At 37.0% G+C, this 16,363-nt stretch overlaps 1 protein-coding gene across 24 annotated transcripts in view; it reads right to left on the bottom strand.

Annotated features, from left to right (window-relative positions):
* Window positions 1-16,363, bottom strand: part of Sorbs2 (sorbin and SH3 domain containing 2) — a 204,465-nt gene that overhangs the window by 67,632 nt on the left and 120,470 nt on the right. For 14 of the 24 annotated variants that reach the window (XM_070016359.1, XM_070016354.1, XM_070016357.1 and 11 more), the window contains exon 7: window positions 2,251-2,389. In XM_070016359.1, coding sequence (XP_069872460.1) covers window positions 2,251-2,389 — 139 coding nt within the window. Of the gene's footprint in view, window positions 1-2,250; window positions 2,390-15,358; window positions 15,986-16,363 lie in introns of all 24 variants that reach the window. The other 10 variants (XM_070016347.1, XM_070016348.1, XM_070016352.1 and 7 more) reach the window with 1 other exon arrangement.

The raw sequence follows: 16,363 nt of genomic DNA, 5'->3' as shown, positions 1-16,363 counted from the left end.
CTTATTACATTTTTGAAAAGAATGGATGTGGCTAGGACTAAGAATACTTTAGGTGCCATTGGCTATAAAACATTATCTTTTCCAAGCTATCCCAAATTAAGAAATGATATGATTTTCGGCTCTGATAAACTACTTAATTCCATAAAAGGACTGAGTACTTATTATATACAAAGTCTTACCCAAAGCAGAAAGTATCAAATCTATCTTCACCTATGGTTCATAAGATTGTATAAACAGCATATGAACTGGAAATGAGCTATTTAGTTATTATATATGGCTCATTCACTGATTGATACCTTTACAATTTTTTCTCTTCAGCTGAATATAAAATTTACTGAGTGAGAGGAGACTTACAATTTCTTATAACTGCTTCCCCTTTCCCAGCCCTAATCAACTGGAATTCGTTCAATGTTTATATAGGGAACTTCTCTTTCTGTTGTATAACTTCCATGTAATCTATCTATTGATACGGTCCAACACCAAAGTCTGTTTATATTTGTGTGGTTTTATATTTGTGTGAGCTAAAATTGTTCATGACTACCAGCAATGGAATGAAGAGTTACATTTTGATCCTAGTTATTTGGGAAAATGTTATAGCTAGAATAATGGACGGCATTTTACTTTGTATATGTGATAATGCATAGTTCCATAAAAAAAACTGGATAGAGTGGACTCCTATTAGCACACCAGACTACATGCTGATTGTTAAAGGGGAAAAATTTTGGCACAAAAAAATTCTAGTTTCTTATACTCCAAAAAAAGAGATCATTATAGGATGCAAAGATGGTTCCCAGGAGTAGCATTAGAGCCGGCACAAGTATATTTAGACTTCTTTAATGAGTCCCATGGCTATATTTAAAGTCTTAAAGAGATTTTTGTTGACCATCGAAGCTGGGTTCCACCATACACAGGCTGAAGACGGATATAAAATGTTTATTAGTAAGCTAGGAGTATCATATTCTTTCTGGGCAGAGGCTGTGGAGTGAAGGGAGAGTGCTTGCTGTGTGCTGTGAACCAAAAAAGTGGTAGAGGCCTGTATTCTAGTGTAGTCTGTGCATTGCGGATTTGTGGGGTCTAGAGGATGCACGCTTTCTTTCTTTTGAGGAGTGTTTGTAGGCTCATTCTCTTCAGCTTCCTCTTTGCTTTGCTTCTTGTTGTTCCAGATGCTTCTAGTTTATCAACCCGACAGAAAGCTTTTCAGTCTGAATTCCCATAGTTCATTTTAGCATTTAAAAAATAATTTGAAGTTTTAATTTTAGAAATATTGGTTGCATTCTTTCCCTAACCTATCGAATGTTTGTTATCTTTACATAGCACAGCATCTGTTCAAGAGTTCATGAAACCCTTAAAATTATATGCTTATTTAAAAAAAAATCTCTAAGTCACTGTAAAAAGGAGTTTCAATTCAACCTGTCAGTTTATGAGTACTATATATCTTGATCCATGTTACCCCCTTCATCATTCTCCCCATTTCTCCACACTCTACCTATCCCCTCAATTTTCCTAGTTCCATTTTCACATATATACATTGAGTATTAGGACTACATTCTCCATTTTTAACAAATATTCATACATCCATTTTTTTTCCTGGAGAAGAATTACATCTTTAATTTATAATTTCTCCAGAGCTTAAGAGCTGTGGAGTCATACTTTCAGGGAGTTCTGTAGTCTCTTTGTCTTTCTATTCCCAAATCCTGACTAATGACTGTGTGACTTGGTACTTTATGGCTTTACTGCTTTGCGAAGCAACCTGTTCTTTTGTTACACAGTGTTAACTGTTAAACAATTCTTACGTTCCATATATATGTACCTATATACACACACATACATGTATATATGCATATGTAGCACACACATATATGTGTGTTATATGTATGTAACATATAACATATATACATAAAACACTTACACTATGTTCTAGAACAAAAGGTCTTCCATCAAGGAATAGGCTGTTTTAATACAAAACTGTTATATGAATGTTCTGTGGGCCACATAAGCTCTTGCTTTCCTAACCACACAGTTTCTCCTCCTCATCTGCAACACGAAATTTCAAATAACCTTCTCTGGGCTCAGACATAAATGCAGGCCTCCTCTCAGCACAGTCAGATGCCCGTTTTCTCCAGGTGAATCCTCGGCTCCAACTTCTCCCTAAGCTAGGGTCGTCACATGGGGGAGTATTGCATGCTCCTTGCATAGGATTGCCACCTGGCTTGGAACTGCCATGGCCACCACAGGAATGGAATGACTCACCGAGGGATCTGCCATGCTGCATGATCATGCTCGAGTTGAGAGAGGCTGGAAGAGAGTAGGCTGACGGGGAGAATGGCCTTTGATAGTAACTCATGGGACTCACTGCTCCTCCAGCGTTGCCGTTCACTGTTACCTGGCTCTGAGAAAAGCACACAGAGTTCCATTACAGCTCACAGTTCCCTGCAAACACCTCTCCTGTAGGTGACACTAAAAGACTGCTGAACAACTGCCAAATTTTTATTCTGAAAACGGACGCCAAAGAGGCAGGGCAGACTTTTTTCACTGTCTCTTTTCTCCCTTCTTTTATTGCTGAAAATCATTCCTACTTGTCAGAGGGCAGCAAAGATGGTTAGGAAGAATGGAAGCTGCCGGCCAGAGGATATGCCTCTTTGCCACCAGAGGTGTCCAATGTCAGTAGGAGTCACTGCCAAATAAATAGGGGGAAAATATGGCCTAACAGTTATGACTTACGCAGTGAGAACATAGACCTTGTCCTGTATACAGGATTTGAAAGGGATGGTCTTTGAGAAGAGGAAAGGGTTTGGTTCACAGACTTAGTCAGGGATATCCTGTGGTGAATGCATATTTCCAAAGCAAGGTGACTAACTTAAAACTGAAATGCTTAGATTTAGATGTCACATAGCAACCTATTCTAGAACAGTCTCTACTTGGTACAGCCTCAAAATGACAGGCGCCAACACTAGTTTCTCCCTACTACAGTCTCATTTAGTTCTCTCCCTAATAACTTTGTTTAGATTGTTGCACTGAGTATTTTATAATCTCAATAACATACATGTCTTGTTGGAGACAGTCACATATATACTTCTTTTATACTTTTACAAGATATATCTTAGTGCTGTTAATATCAATGATACTCAATAGTTTATATACATAAATATATATTAATAGAATTGGATCATCTTAGTTCATTGAAGTTAAGCCCAGTATAATCCATGTACTGTACAGCATCCAGTCCTGTGCAGATTACACACTGCATGCAAATTATTAGTAAGAACATTTAGTCAAAATGACCTATAAACATGCTAACACTCATACATGCAGAGAGAAAAACTCATAATTCATTGAACCTTTTCTACCTATTTTAAACTGATATTATTTACATAGGTTTCACACACAGAAAAGTAATTGCATATTTCTGTGATTTCACTTGAAAATAATTTTTCCTCCAAAATGACCTAAAAGAAACCTAGTGTCAGTACTTTATAACCATGTCCTGTATGTCTTAGGATTGTACTTAATAAATACTTCTTCAAGCTGCTAGAAAATCTTGAGAACTTTCTAGCTGAAGGGAACGGGACATTCAAATAACTGTGAGACACAGGATAAGTCAAAAGCTTCAGGACCCTCTGCGGAATGACTTGGAAAGGTTTGCCTCCTGGCCTGTATCAAGTTTAGTAGATATTTGTTAAGTATAATTCTAGTTTTATTGTTGTTATAATGAATGCTAAAAGCACGAGAATCAATATTTTCATTAAAAATTGTCAAGTTACCACAACTTGAGTATCCCTTATCCATAATTTTGGGGACCAAAAGTGTTTCAGTTTTCATATTCCTTGGATTTTGGAATATATGTATATATGTATATATGTATATATACATACACACACATAATGAAACTTCTTGAGGATGTACCCAAAATTAAACATAAAATTCACTTATGTTTCATATAGGAAGGAATTTATACAGTAGTTTTAGTGCCCCTGTGTTTTGAATGTAGTCTGTCACATGAAGTCAGGGTGTGAAAATTTCCACTTACAGATTCATATTAGTCCTCAAAAAGTTTCAGATTTTGTAGAATTTTTGAATTTGGATATTAGGATTAGGGCTACTTAAGTTGTATGTTACTATGGGGTTACGAAACTGATTCTGAATCCTATTTTGATAGTTTTAATAATATTGAACAGAGATTTAAGTAGTGATTTAAAAATAAAGTCTATTTCTTTCTATTATGGTAAAGTCTATTTATTCTATTGTGGTAAACCAATCCAAGTACTATTGGCTTTTAGAGAACATGTTATCATTAGAATGAAGTAATGATTATGATAAACATCATGGGAAATCTATATATAATACACTGATAATTGGAATCAATTTCAGCCATAGGTAGGTCTAATTATTCATGCATAACTATACACACAACAGGATGCAATAGAGTCTTACAGGTAGAAAATTAAATAGGTTTGTACATGAGTTCATTTACTTTTACTACTTGTCATTTTTTAAAGAATATTCCTTAATGTTTCTGAATTTAAGAACCAATTAAAAAACAGTAGGTCTTGGGAGGGAGAGCCATCTCTGACAAACTTGGTACCACTAGTACCAATGGCTGGTTATCTGTAGTGATGGGGTTAATATTTTAGTAGGGTTAATATTGGAAAATACTATATAACAAGCCATAGGATCAACACTGAATCATTTAAAATGAAATGAAAAAAATAAAACACCCAAGTATATTCCATTTTTTGTAACTGCATGTCTTAAAATTTTATGGCTTCCTGTAACATTTCCCTATGCATTAAAGTTACAGACCTATGGCCTTGGTATGATATAAAAACAATACAACACAAATAAAAGTTTATCAATGATAGAGATCTCTGGGAAGTTCTTGATATCAGTGTTAGAAAAAATTCCCATACTTTGATCTATAATTAAGTTTCATTCAAATGGAAGCCATACCTCCACATTATATACATGAGAATCTATGCCATAGAAGTTTCAAGCACATTAACAACTCATAAATCATTTACTAGTGCGTGGTTAACATATAGACAAAGATATACTATATAATATATGTGGAAACAAAGGAGGAGGCAACAATGCTCAAAGAGAAATGTACTTATTACCTTGCTCATGTAACTGTAACCCCTCTGTACAGCATTTTTACAATAAAAATGTAATATATATATGTGGAAAATGTATTTCTGTAGTAGAAAAGATATCACTGATATATAATATAAAATTATATTCACAAGTTTCCAAATTAGATATAATGGCTTAGAAAAAAAGAATTTAAAAAATCACAGGGTGAAATTTCTAGAGTATAGATAAAATTATTTACATCTTTCCTAAATGACAAAGAAGTTTAAACGATTCAGCAGTTAGTGAAAGAAAAGTAAGAAAAACTAGTATCATGCAGTCAAGTAATCATATAAAAAACAAAGATATCTGAACTGTTTACTCAGGACATATTAATGTAAAAGTGTGAGTGGTATAAATACTGGGCTAAAACTTTTTTAAAAAAATTTAGATTTTCTGCATAATGTAACCGTGGCAACATTTTGATGTAAACCTGTCTAAATTCCTGAGGTCCATTCTTCTTGTTCTTTTAAGATAAATCACGATTGTGCTCACGAGCCACAGCCACAGAGCAAACCACACCATAGCAGCACCACCTTAAGTCATTCCAAACTGAATGAAGGGAATATAAGTCAGATTTTCAGCATAAAGTGGGCTTAATGAGGGTAACTAGTGGATTTCCCTGACAGATGGTATAGGATTGGTTTGCTAATCAACACCTACACGAATATCGAATTGCTCAGCTGCAAAACCAGATGGCAAATAAGAAATCAGTCGTTTTAAAAAAAATGGTGGAGGCAAAGGAAGGAAGAATAATTACATGACTAGCAGCAGGGGTAGTTAAGAGGGTGCCATCTGTCACAGCGGACCTCTGACCCCTCCCCGTCCCTCCCCCCACCCAGGTTGGGGAAGGTGTCTGCTCTGAGCAGTCAGTGGTGTCAGCTTCATCCAGCTGTAGCTCTGCAGACTAGCTGTGGAGGAGTCACTCTCAGAGTGGGAGGAGTGCTCATCCAAGGTGGAGACAGCCTGTGGTCGGGCTGTGGATAAAACTTTCAGGAGCCAGAGGAAAGTGTTTATATAGACAATGCGGATGGCTCTGGAGCTTCTCAAGGTGAAAGAGCTCCAGATTATCAATCATGTTGGGCTGAGCCAATGTCTGGTGAAAAGGTGGACTGGTTCAAAGGCATTCTGGTGTGGTTTGTCTGTGTGTCTGTGAAGCAGTTCCCTCCAACACACTGGCAGTTAAGTGTTGATTCCCAAGCTGTGTTTGGAGAAAAAATAAGAAGAGGTATAAATCATCCAATTAATAAAAACAGCTCTCTTTTGCAACTGGCAGAGAAGGCAGTGCTGGTTTTATTTGCAAGCACTTTAAGGAAACTATATTCAGATGGATTAGGTGCCAAACACACAGCACAGAAGAAGCTTGAAAAACATGAAAATGAATCCAGCCAGTGATTTTTGGAAATGAGACCAGTTTTCACACAGCCCAGTAATGTGAGTTTGGATAACAGCGTGAGTGTTGGCATAATGGAATTTCTTTCTAACAAGTTTTTGTCCTGGTGATGGTGAAATGATATGGGGTTGGCAGAACTGGTTGGCAGATTGGTTGGAGGAATTAGTTTGGCCTTTAAAACAATCTCATAACATAGTTTCTCTTATTGACTTTCCACTGGCAAATTGACTCCCAAGAATAAATCAATATGCCTAATACTACCCCCTGATTTATATATTTCAGCATTCATCAAACTAGAAACAGCCGAGTAGAAAGGGGATATTGGGACTCCTTTCCACTTACTGGGTCTGTTCTTTAATTTCTCTAGAAAATACTAAAAGAATTGCACATTAGAGTGTCCTAGCAGTGTAAACTAGGTGCTTACATGTGAAAGTGAGTGAAGACAAACACCAGCCACTGATAAATGGTTAGAACTACTAATGGTATTAACTCTCAGGGAAAGGAGAAAGAAACTGAAGGAGAAATAGAAGGTTTAAGATTGTCAAAGCTATCTATGTAGGACCTAGCTAAACTTGATGAAGGAAAGGGAAAACCTAACTGGGACAGGTTTTTGTAGCCTTCAGGTACAGTGCTACTGTCTGACCACATATGTTGGAAATGATGATAAACATCAAACTCAATAAATGAACTAAACTCTGAGATTGTTCCCCTTCTCCTGCCAGAATAGAGGTTTTCTTTTAGAAGTGTGTTTGAGGTGGTGCCGATTGTAAGATGCTTAGGAGTATTATGGGATACAAGTACAAAGATGAGGAACGGATGAAAGAGAAAGGTCTAAACTTAGAGCTATTGCTTAATAAAGATTTTTCAGGGTACCATTGGGTGTTCTTGCTCAATCATAATTGTAACAGTCCCTTCTGTCATGCAGACTGTTGGTTTTATAAAAGTCATAACTACATGTTTCTTCAGATTTTTACTACAAAACACCAGGTACTGTTGGCTCATGCCTATAATCTTAACTACACAGGATTCAGATCGGAGAATCTGGTTCAAAGCCAGACTGAACAGAGAAACCTATGAGATGCTTATCTCCAATTCACCAGCAAAAAGCTGGAAATGGAGGGGTGGCTCAAGTGGTAGAATGCCGGCCTTAGGTGAAAAAGTCAAGTGAGAGTGTGAGGTCCTGAGTTCAAGCTCTAGTACCAGCACCCACCTTTGCAAAACAAAAACAAAAACAAAAACAAACCTTTAAAAGTCTCTCTGGGCCACAGATTACTTAGAACTTTGATGAATGTTATTGATTCTTCTCAGAAGAAAACCCACATAAACTTCAGGGGTTTAAAAACACTTGAAAGCACATTTTAAATCTACCTAGGTTAAGAAACTTTATCCCTTCATATATGTGTATATATATATATATATATATATATATATATATATATATATATAATATGATATGTATGTCCTTGTTCTATTTTTTAAGTATTGTTATTTTAAATGTGATACATTTTACTTCTGTGATTTTTAAATTCCTAGGTTTAACTGACAGAATCTTCACCTCGACTTAAAATACTTTATTAGAAATCTATCCCTTTCACTAGTAAATATTTAAATATTTACAAAAGTTTCAGATTTTATTGGAAGTAGAACTATAATATTATAAAACTATAATGATTATAATTTACTATACTCCAATTTTGTCCAACTCTTAATGGACTTGGGCATAAAGCAGTCCCTGGACAGTGTCAGCAGAATCTCTATGCAAATATGAGGTCTTACTTAGTTTCCATATAACCTGAATTTTAAAAAATTTGCTTGTGTTAAATAACATAATGTTAAATAACATAAATGATTTGTCAGCTCAAATGCGATTTTTTCCTTCTAAAATCAGAAGGTAAATTAAAAGACTGGGGCTGGGATGTAGCTCAGTGGCAAAGCGCTTGCCTAGCAAGTGCAACGTCCTGGGTTCGATCCCCAGTACCAAAAAAGAAAAAACAAAAAAAAATACAGTTAAATTAAAAGACTGACATGGAATTGGAATTGACTTTGGCTGGAAACATGTCAAAAACTAAGGTATATTCTTTCTAAAATTGCCACAGTTGTAGATAATCTGATCATTGGTTCGATTTTAAAGTATTGTGTCTAGGAATGGTTTCTAATCCATTCATTTATTCTTCCAAAGAGAATGCCCACAGAAAAATTTCACCTTTGGAGTTTCTGTCACCTTCTCCTGTTATCTTTTAAAGCATAGATATGGACATTCATGAATGTATGTGTGCGTGCATATGCATGTGAGTCTGTATGCGAGTACATGTGCACATGAGTGCATGTGTGTGAATATATGCATGGCTGCATATATGTGTGTGTAAGTTACAGATGAAATACATGCCTCTTAATAAATCACAGTACATTTGAATTTACATAACTAGTTCTGTGAAATCCAGTAGCTGTAAAAGGATTTGAAATACTTCTGAGATTGTGCCCTTGGAGTTCTTCTATATTACCTTGATCTGGACATTAACACTCAAGAAGAAAGAGAACCATCTCAGATGTGATTTCCCCAGAGGAAAGTATGAGAAAAGAAGCAAGATTCTGTGGGAAAAGGAAGAAACAGTTTTGTTTCCCACTCTGGATTACATTGCAACAAGGGATGTTAGCTTTAAACCAGACCCACATGCACACTGCCTTTATTGGCAGAAAAAAAATCATCCTACTTGCTTTGTGCTTTCTTTACGTCAAAACCATTCGAGGATAAGGCATTAGAAGATGGATCAAGGGGCACTAACTTTTTGATGAATCTAAGTTGATTTTTGCTGTCTTTACCTATTCAGGGAGGAGCTAGAAACACCAAGCTTACCTGGTCTTCAGCAAAGAAAGACAGAGTAAGCAAACCTGAACATACCTACATACTAACAGAGAACACCTGTAATTCAAAACCACATTGAGCCACTCTGTCCAAACAAGTTCAACCCAGAACAGGAGAAAAAAACCCAGGGTTTTTTTTTTTTGGGGGTGGGGGAGGGCAATTTAGAGCTCCTTGAGGAATTAAGGAGGCGTGAACTCCAAAGAGGCTGAACATCAGAGGGGGAAAAGCACATTATGTTAGATGCATTGCAAATACAAGAGTTGGCCATGGACCAGGAAGATATTTGGAATACACAAATCAAGGAGGCTATAAGAAGACAGAGAAGGACAAGACTGTGACAAAGTAGAGAAAGCACATCCCCACCAGGGTGGGCAGACTTCCTCTGATTTAAAGCATGGCCGAAGCTAACCCATATTTTCTCTAAAAATCACATGGTCACTGATGATTTCATTGGTTTGATTATAAAGTAATTAAAAATTGAAAACAGGTGTTTCTCAAGGAACATATTTTTGTTTTTGTTTTGACAGTCCTGGGGTTTGAACTCAGGGCTTTGTGCTTGCTAGGTATGATCTTACTCAATGTCAGAACGAGCAAGCAAAGGGATTTTTGTTGGTTTTTTTTTTTTTTTTGCATTTAAAAAATTTGAGTTAATAGCACGCTAAGAAAAAATATCACCCTTGGATTTATATGAAAATCAGTTTTTACCTCCTACCCCAAGATCCTTCCTCAATGCTCTGTCTTTTGACAGGGCATCCTTTCCTAAGTGGCTGGGAAAAGCTGCCCAGCAACTGTGTTTGTACCATGAGAGACCTTTTTCTGGTCACAGCTGTCTGTGTAGAAGAAGGAAAATTCACAGAAGTAAACTAGGTCACTTGGGCTCTGCTTGCATCTAGAAATTTAAATTCTGTGATCCTAAATGCCCTAGTCCAGATACTCAAATGCACAGAGCCAGAGAATGTCACATGTATCACAGGCAAACTAAAAGAAGAAAAAAGGCAGGAAAGGGAATTAGGGAGATACTAGGACTGAGTGGCTTCCTGTCATTCCCTTGGTCCCCTAAGGCTACTTGCATCCCAAGGATACAGGATGGCCCCATGGCCTTGCCATTAAGAACTATCTTAAGCAGAGACCTCCACAGACAAGGTCCTGGTATAACTGGTGGTCTAAAATGGCTGCACAGATACAGGAACATGGATGGAATGTGGCTTGTGAAACAGGAAAGGAAATATGTCTTCTGTATTCTGTGGTATTCAGATTTGGAACATGGTATTACACTTAGGAAGCTGTCTTATTTTCAGAACATTGCAGAAGATGGGTAATAAGTATCAGATGGCATGCAAAACAGAGAGAAGAATCTGCTGGTAGTTGTTGCTCTAGACAGCTCTGGACCTTTGCTTAATCTCCCTTGATCTTAGTAAAGTCCAAAGCCCATCACCTGAAATTTGTGAAAATCCAGTGAGATCAGGCAAATGTTGAGTGCAGTGCCTGGGATATGGCCTCAGCTATAAAAAATGAGAATTATTGGAAGTGTAAAGGCATAGAAGGAGCAGGGATTCTTTGCACAAAGCCAAGTGCAGCAAAGAGAAAACAATTACAAGACAGCTATCATGGAGAAGGAAGAAAATTCTCATCTTTCTTTGTCCCAGAAGATGAATATGTTGAGTTTAAGGAGGGCAGACCAATATTGTAACTACTTTCTGGGAATTTGATCTCATGTTTGTCCAAGCACTGAATTACTGTCTCATATATAGTGGAGTTCTTCATTCAAGAAGGGGCTGATTTTTCATTTGATTTGGAGACATTGAAAGGAGGAATCTATGTGATTTTAAAGTTCATATTGCACACCCAAATACACTGCCTTCTTGAACTTCTCTGCCTTGATCCCATAGAGCAAACCAAGTGAGTGTTCCCTCCCTTCTACATGACAGTCAGACAAATTCTCTTCCGAGTTCCCAAATTAAGTGCAGTAGCAGCTGTGGGAGTGAGGCATGGGCAGATGATTGATTATGTTGTTTCATAAGGGAAGGACTAAGTTTATCCTTCAAAAGCAAAAGACACAGTTTGCAAATTCATGGAACTCCAGGGTGTGGCCTTTTGCTAGCTCTTCAAGCCTCTGGCTCATCACTGAGCTGACATGACAATTTTAGCAACTGTATATTTGTTTTCCCAGTAACAGAAAGACAGCATACCTTATTTAGTGGACTTGCAATGCATAAATTTGTGGGAAGTACATTTAAAAGTTTACAGTATAAAAAACCATACATCAAATTTTTCACATAGGAAGATAATTCCCAACAGTGATCTATAGCTTTCTTTTTACACTAATGGTCAATCTGTAGGGCTAACAAACACACCGATGAAACTTCTAAACTTTAAAAACTTACTTTTCATTTCTTAGCAGGGTGTGTTTCTATTTTTCGTGTTTGCTAGTTTCATGGGAGTCTAATTCTTTACCACAGCATATAGTTGGATGATTCATAGAGAGTACAGTTTACAAGACTTGACATTTACTAAGTGTTTGTGTCAGGGTGTGGAGTGTAAGTATTAAAGATGGAAAGGTCACATTGTAGAAGACCACCACATAGAAAATGATGCCTAACTATGAAGTTTATCACAATAATAAAAGTGGGGAAACTAAATACCCATTGATGGATGAACACACAAAGAATATGTAGTATATTTATTCAAAGGACTATTCTCCAGCAATTACAAAAAGAAGTAAGGCTATGGTTATGTCATGGAAAAGCTTAGAAGATGTTATATAGGGGGTCTTAAACAGTCAAAGAAAGACAAATATGGCATGTTCCACTTATTTGAGGCATCTTCAATAGTTGAACCCATAGAAGCAGAGAGAAGAATGGTTGTTAGTGGCTGTGGTTAGGATACGATGAAGACCATGTTTAAGTGTCGATTTCAGTTGTTCAAGAGGAGCAAGTTCTGTTGAGCATCATCCCTACAGTGTATAGTACAGTGCACCTAAAAGTTGTCAAGAGGTTAGATCTCATGCTATAAGGGCTTGATCAAATTAAAAAAAATCACAGCTTTATGCTGTCCTTTGACAAAGTACTCACAGACTATTCACTCTCTTGAAGCAAACCGTTAGTCTGATGAAATAAATGTGTCTGAAATACACTTGATGAAATAACCTCGTAAACTTATAGCTACCAAAAAGGGCTGTTGAAAATAATTCATTTTCCACTCAGGTGCACAGTTTGGAAAGACGCTTAAAGACTCATCTAGTAAATGGAAGGAATTTCTATATAGCAGATACTATACCACAATCCCTACATACATCATCTCACTCAACCCTCACAGTATCTCTCAGAGGTGAGGGCTATTATTAGCCTCCTTTTATAGTTGAGAACATGAGGCTCAGCCAAGGTTAATAGCTGTACATGAGGTTTGGTGATAATCACATCCTGAAAGAGGCGATTGTGCAATTGCTGAGCTACAGGTGTTTCTGAATTTCACACCAACAGAGTCCCTATCCCCACCTCCAATCAATGTGAGGTCTCATAGCTCATGTTATACTTGCCATTTCAGTAACATCACACAGTTAACTGTCTCTTTTCCTTCATGTTTTCCTTTCTCGGCATCCAGCAATGCCACACATTTTTCTGGATTTCTTTTTCCTTATCAGGACATTGATTTCAATCTCCACAGCTGGTTTTGCTTTCCTAATGTTGGTATTTCCTTAGTCTTAAACCTTGGCCTCTCTCACTTCTATATTCTAATTTTTCTGTTGATCTCACTTAGTCTCAAAGCTACAAAGGCCATCCGTAAGTTGATGAGAGCTTGTATTTCCAACCTGGCTCAGGACACTCTGCTTCTCCTCAGGAGTGTCTAAGAGACACCTCAGATTTTTCATGTTCCCTACTCTAACCCTAATACTTGCCCCAAACTGCCTCTCTCCCCAAAGCCAATGGGAATCAACAGATGGTAATTCTATCTCCCTAATGGAATCAACCTTGACTTCTCTTTCTCTCACATCTCCCTCACACAAGCTGTCAGAAAATCCTGTTTGCTCTACTTAGTAAATATTTGATGAATTAACAAAATGTGCCAAGATTTTAAAATCTTAATTTTGGAGTCAGGCTGATACGCTGTATAATTAAGCCCACTATTTCAGGTCAGCCTGGAGAGTCACAAAAGCATGGAAATGGAAATCTGTCAAACTTAGATTTTCAAATATAATACAGTCATTCTGAGGATATATTAGGTGAGTTAAGCAGTTATAAATATTCCTATGACTTCTCCTGACTCCTGGAGTGACAGGTGAGCCCGTAGTTTCCCCCTATTTCAGGCCCATCTGTAAAGTCTCAGGTTGATTTTGCTCCCTCAGCCCTTGCTGGGATTCCCCCATGTATATCTGCCTTAATCCCCATTGTGTCATGGCCTGTGTCTCCTTGTTTTCTGTGACTGCCCATTTCATAATGACCACTAGCCTAGAGGACACGCCTTGTGGTCACTGAGTTTATATTCTGACTTACTCCCTGCCAGCTGAATGCTGTGAATAGATTTCTCTTTAAAATAGAGATGGTAATCACAATTCCTACCTCATGGGGAGTATGGAAATTCTGTATGTAATTTTACATAATACATTCATTATATACAATGTGTATATAATATACAACATCTAACAAAATATATAATATATATTGTATATACTATATATACAGCTATGTGTATATATAGTATGTATACATTGAAACAATACCTGCATATAGTAAAATGTATGTTATTGTCTTTATCAGCTGCCATTATTATTGTTGTTGTTTACTTATTTCATCAGGGTTCTCAGACGATTTTTACCTTAATTACAAAATTCTCTACCAAATGAATTTTACAACTTCATCAGGTTTGCTGATGAAGGTAGTATTTTAAGAGATAATAAAACATCCACTTTTCTTTTAACTTACAAATTATCCATACTTAAGTTTTCTCCATTATGGGCAAGTGATAGAGATCTAGTGTCAATCAGATATGTGTTTTCTACATTAAAATCTCTCTCTAGAATATATTCTGGATGATATTTCATACCTCAGCTGTAGGAAATAGTGGTATACAAACTTTTTATTTTGGTACAAGTACTTTTTATACTATCAGTAGTACTGCTGTGTTATAATCATATCTTTTTTAGTGGCTGTTGTTTACTGAGTGTTTGCTCTGTCTTGGGTAGCTGACATCTAATAGCTTTATAGTCTTGCTAGAAATGAAGGATTAATGAATATCTCATTTCATGGTTTAGGCTCACAGAGAACTTACTGTGAAGGGCACATCACACAGCCAGTGAATGAGCCTGAATTAAAATCTGTAGTTTATCCTTAAAGCTTACTCTCTTGCATTATTTAGTGGAGAAGCTGATAAGAAGGCCATATGTCTCTTTGAAACAGATAATGTCAAAAGAATGATGCTATGATAGAAAAGCGTTTGATCAGTGTACTATCTGCAGAGCTGAACTGGATAAGTTTCAGTGAAACTGAATAGTGAGCCCCAAAGGCACACTCTGCTTAAAATTAAGATAAATGGCTTCGACCCAATCATATTAGAATTGACAATTATTTGAAAAGATCTCACACCTTTAAATAAAGAGCCTCTAGCAACCAGAAGGTCTTATAGGAAACCTAGAAGTTTTATGACCTCTTGAAAACCTGAAAGTAATTTAAGTATTGAATTGGTTTCAGTTTCTGATGCAATTATTCATACAATAAGGGCTTTCAATAAATATTTTGAAGGAAGAAACTTGCAGAACACAAATTCTGGACAAAAGATCTGTGTGTATTTATTTCATGTAAAAGAGATTTTAAAAACTTGCTGATGAATTTGGTTATGTTTAAAATTATAAGATGGTTTCGTTCTCCTTTCCCTTCATGTCTGGAAACTAATGAAGCAGGAGGTTACATAAGTCGCCCAAACCAAAGGAGTTAGGGTCTCTACCATACACAAAGAAGAAGAGATTGGAAAACATAAGGTACCAGCGGGTAGTCTGAGGGCTGAGAGGCTGTAGTATCTGCAGACTTTTGTCTCGCTTGAGAAGGAGGTGTCTTTGGAGTCTCTGGAGAAAGCTCAGGTAGCTGTCTGTGGCTTTCAGGATTGTGTCCTGAGTGGGGAGCTATCTGAATGGATAGAGATGCTGTGTGTATCTCAGGCACTGGGGTAGAGGGCGGTAAGCAAGGATCATTGGGAAAGGATGACCCTTCAACAGGTTTGGGAAATTGTGGAGTACTAAAGGGGATGCTACTTCCTACATCCTGGTTATGGGTTAGTTTCAAGGCAGAAATTCTCCGCGTTTGAGAATCTTGCATGTATTCCTCCTGGAGATACGGGGTATTTTCAATTGCTGGTATAGGATCTACTGGTCGTGGATTAGTGATTTTCTGTGTATATGACACAGTGGTGTTGGATTCTTCTGAATATATGATTGTCTGGCTAGAATCTTCATTAGAAGGCATGGTTCCCTGAAGAGGTTTTTGGTTCGTAAGGTACTCTGTACAGGAGGGAGTTTGTGCATTAGTTGCGAATGAATCTAAGATGTCACCCTTTGTATGACTGGTTAGCAAGGACCTACAAAAACTCTCTTTTTTGATTGGTAGGAAGGGTTCCTAGATGGTCAAAAGTGTCCAGAAAATATGTTGAAGGAAAAATGGAGAGAAAGTCAAAGTTAGTCATGGAAGAAACCAGTGCCAATGGTATACTTAAAGGTAAAGCAATGTTATAGTTTCATATTTTGCTATGTATTAAGTTGGCTGCATTTCCTTTCCTTTCCCATTAAGAATGCATTTTAACTTAATAGCAATAGTTACCCTTTCAGGAAAAAGTTTGTTTTGTTTTATTTTAGAATATACTATAAACTTTGGCTCCACTCGCCTCCTGGGAAATGATGTTAATATATTTTCTTGGAGCTTATGGTTTATTTATATTATTTTTATAACAATTTTTCCTGAGTGAGGCACAGTGTAACTCATATCTCCAACCCAGAG

Source organism: Dipodomys merriami, unplaced genomic scaffold (assembly GCF_024711535.1).
Source record: "Dipodomys merriami isolate MVZ:Mamm:240054 unplaced genomic scaffold, mDipMer1.0.p SCAF_12, whole genome shotgun sequence".
Classification (NCBI taxonomy): Eukaryota; Metazoa; Chordata; class Mammalia; order Rodentia; family Heteromyidae; genus Dipodomys; species Dipodomys merriami.
Note: the sequence above shows the minus strand (reverse complement) of the source record. Positions and strands in the feature narration are given on the sequence as shown.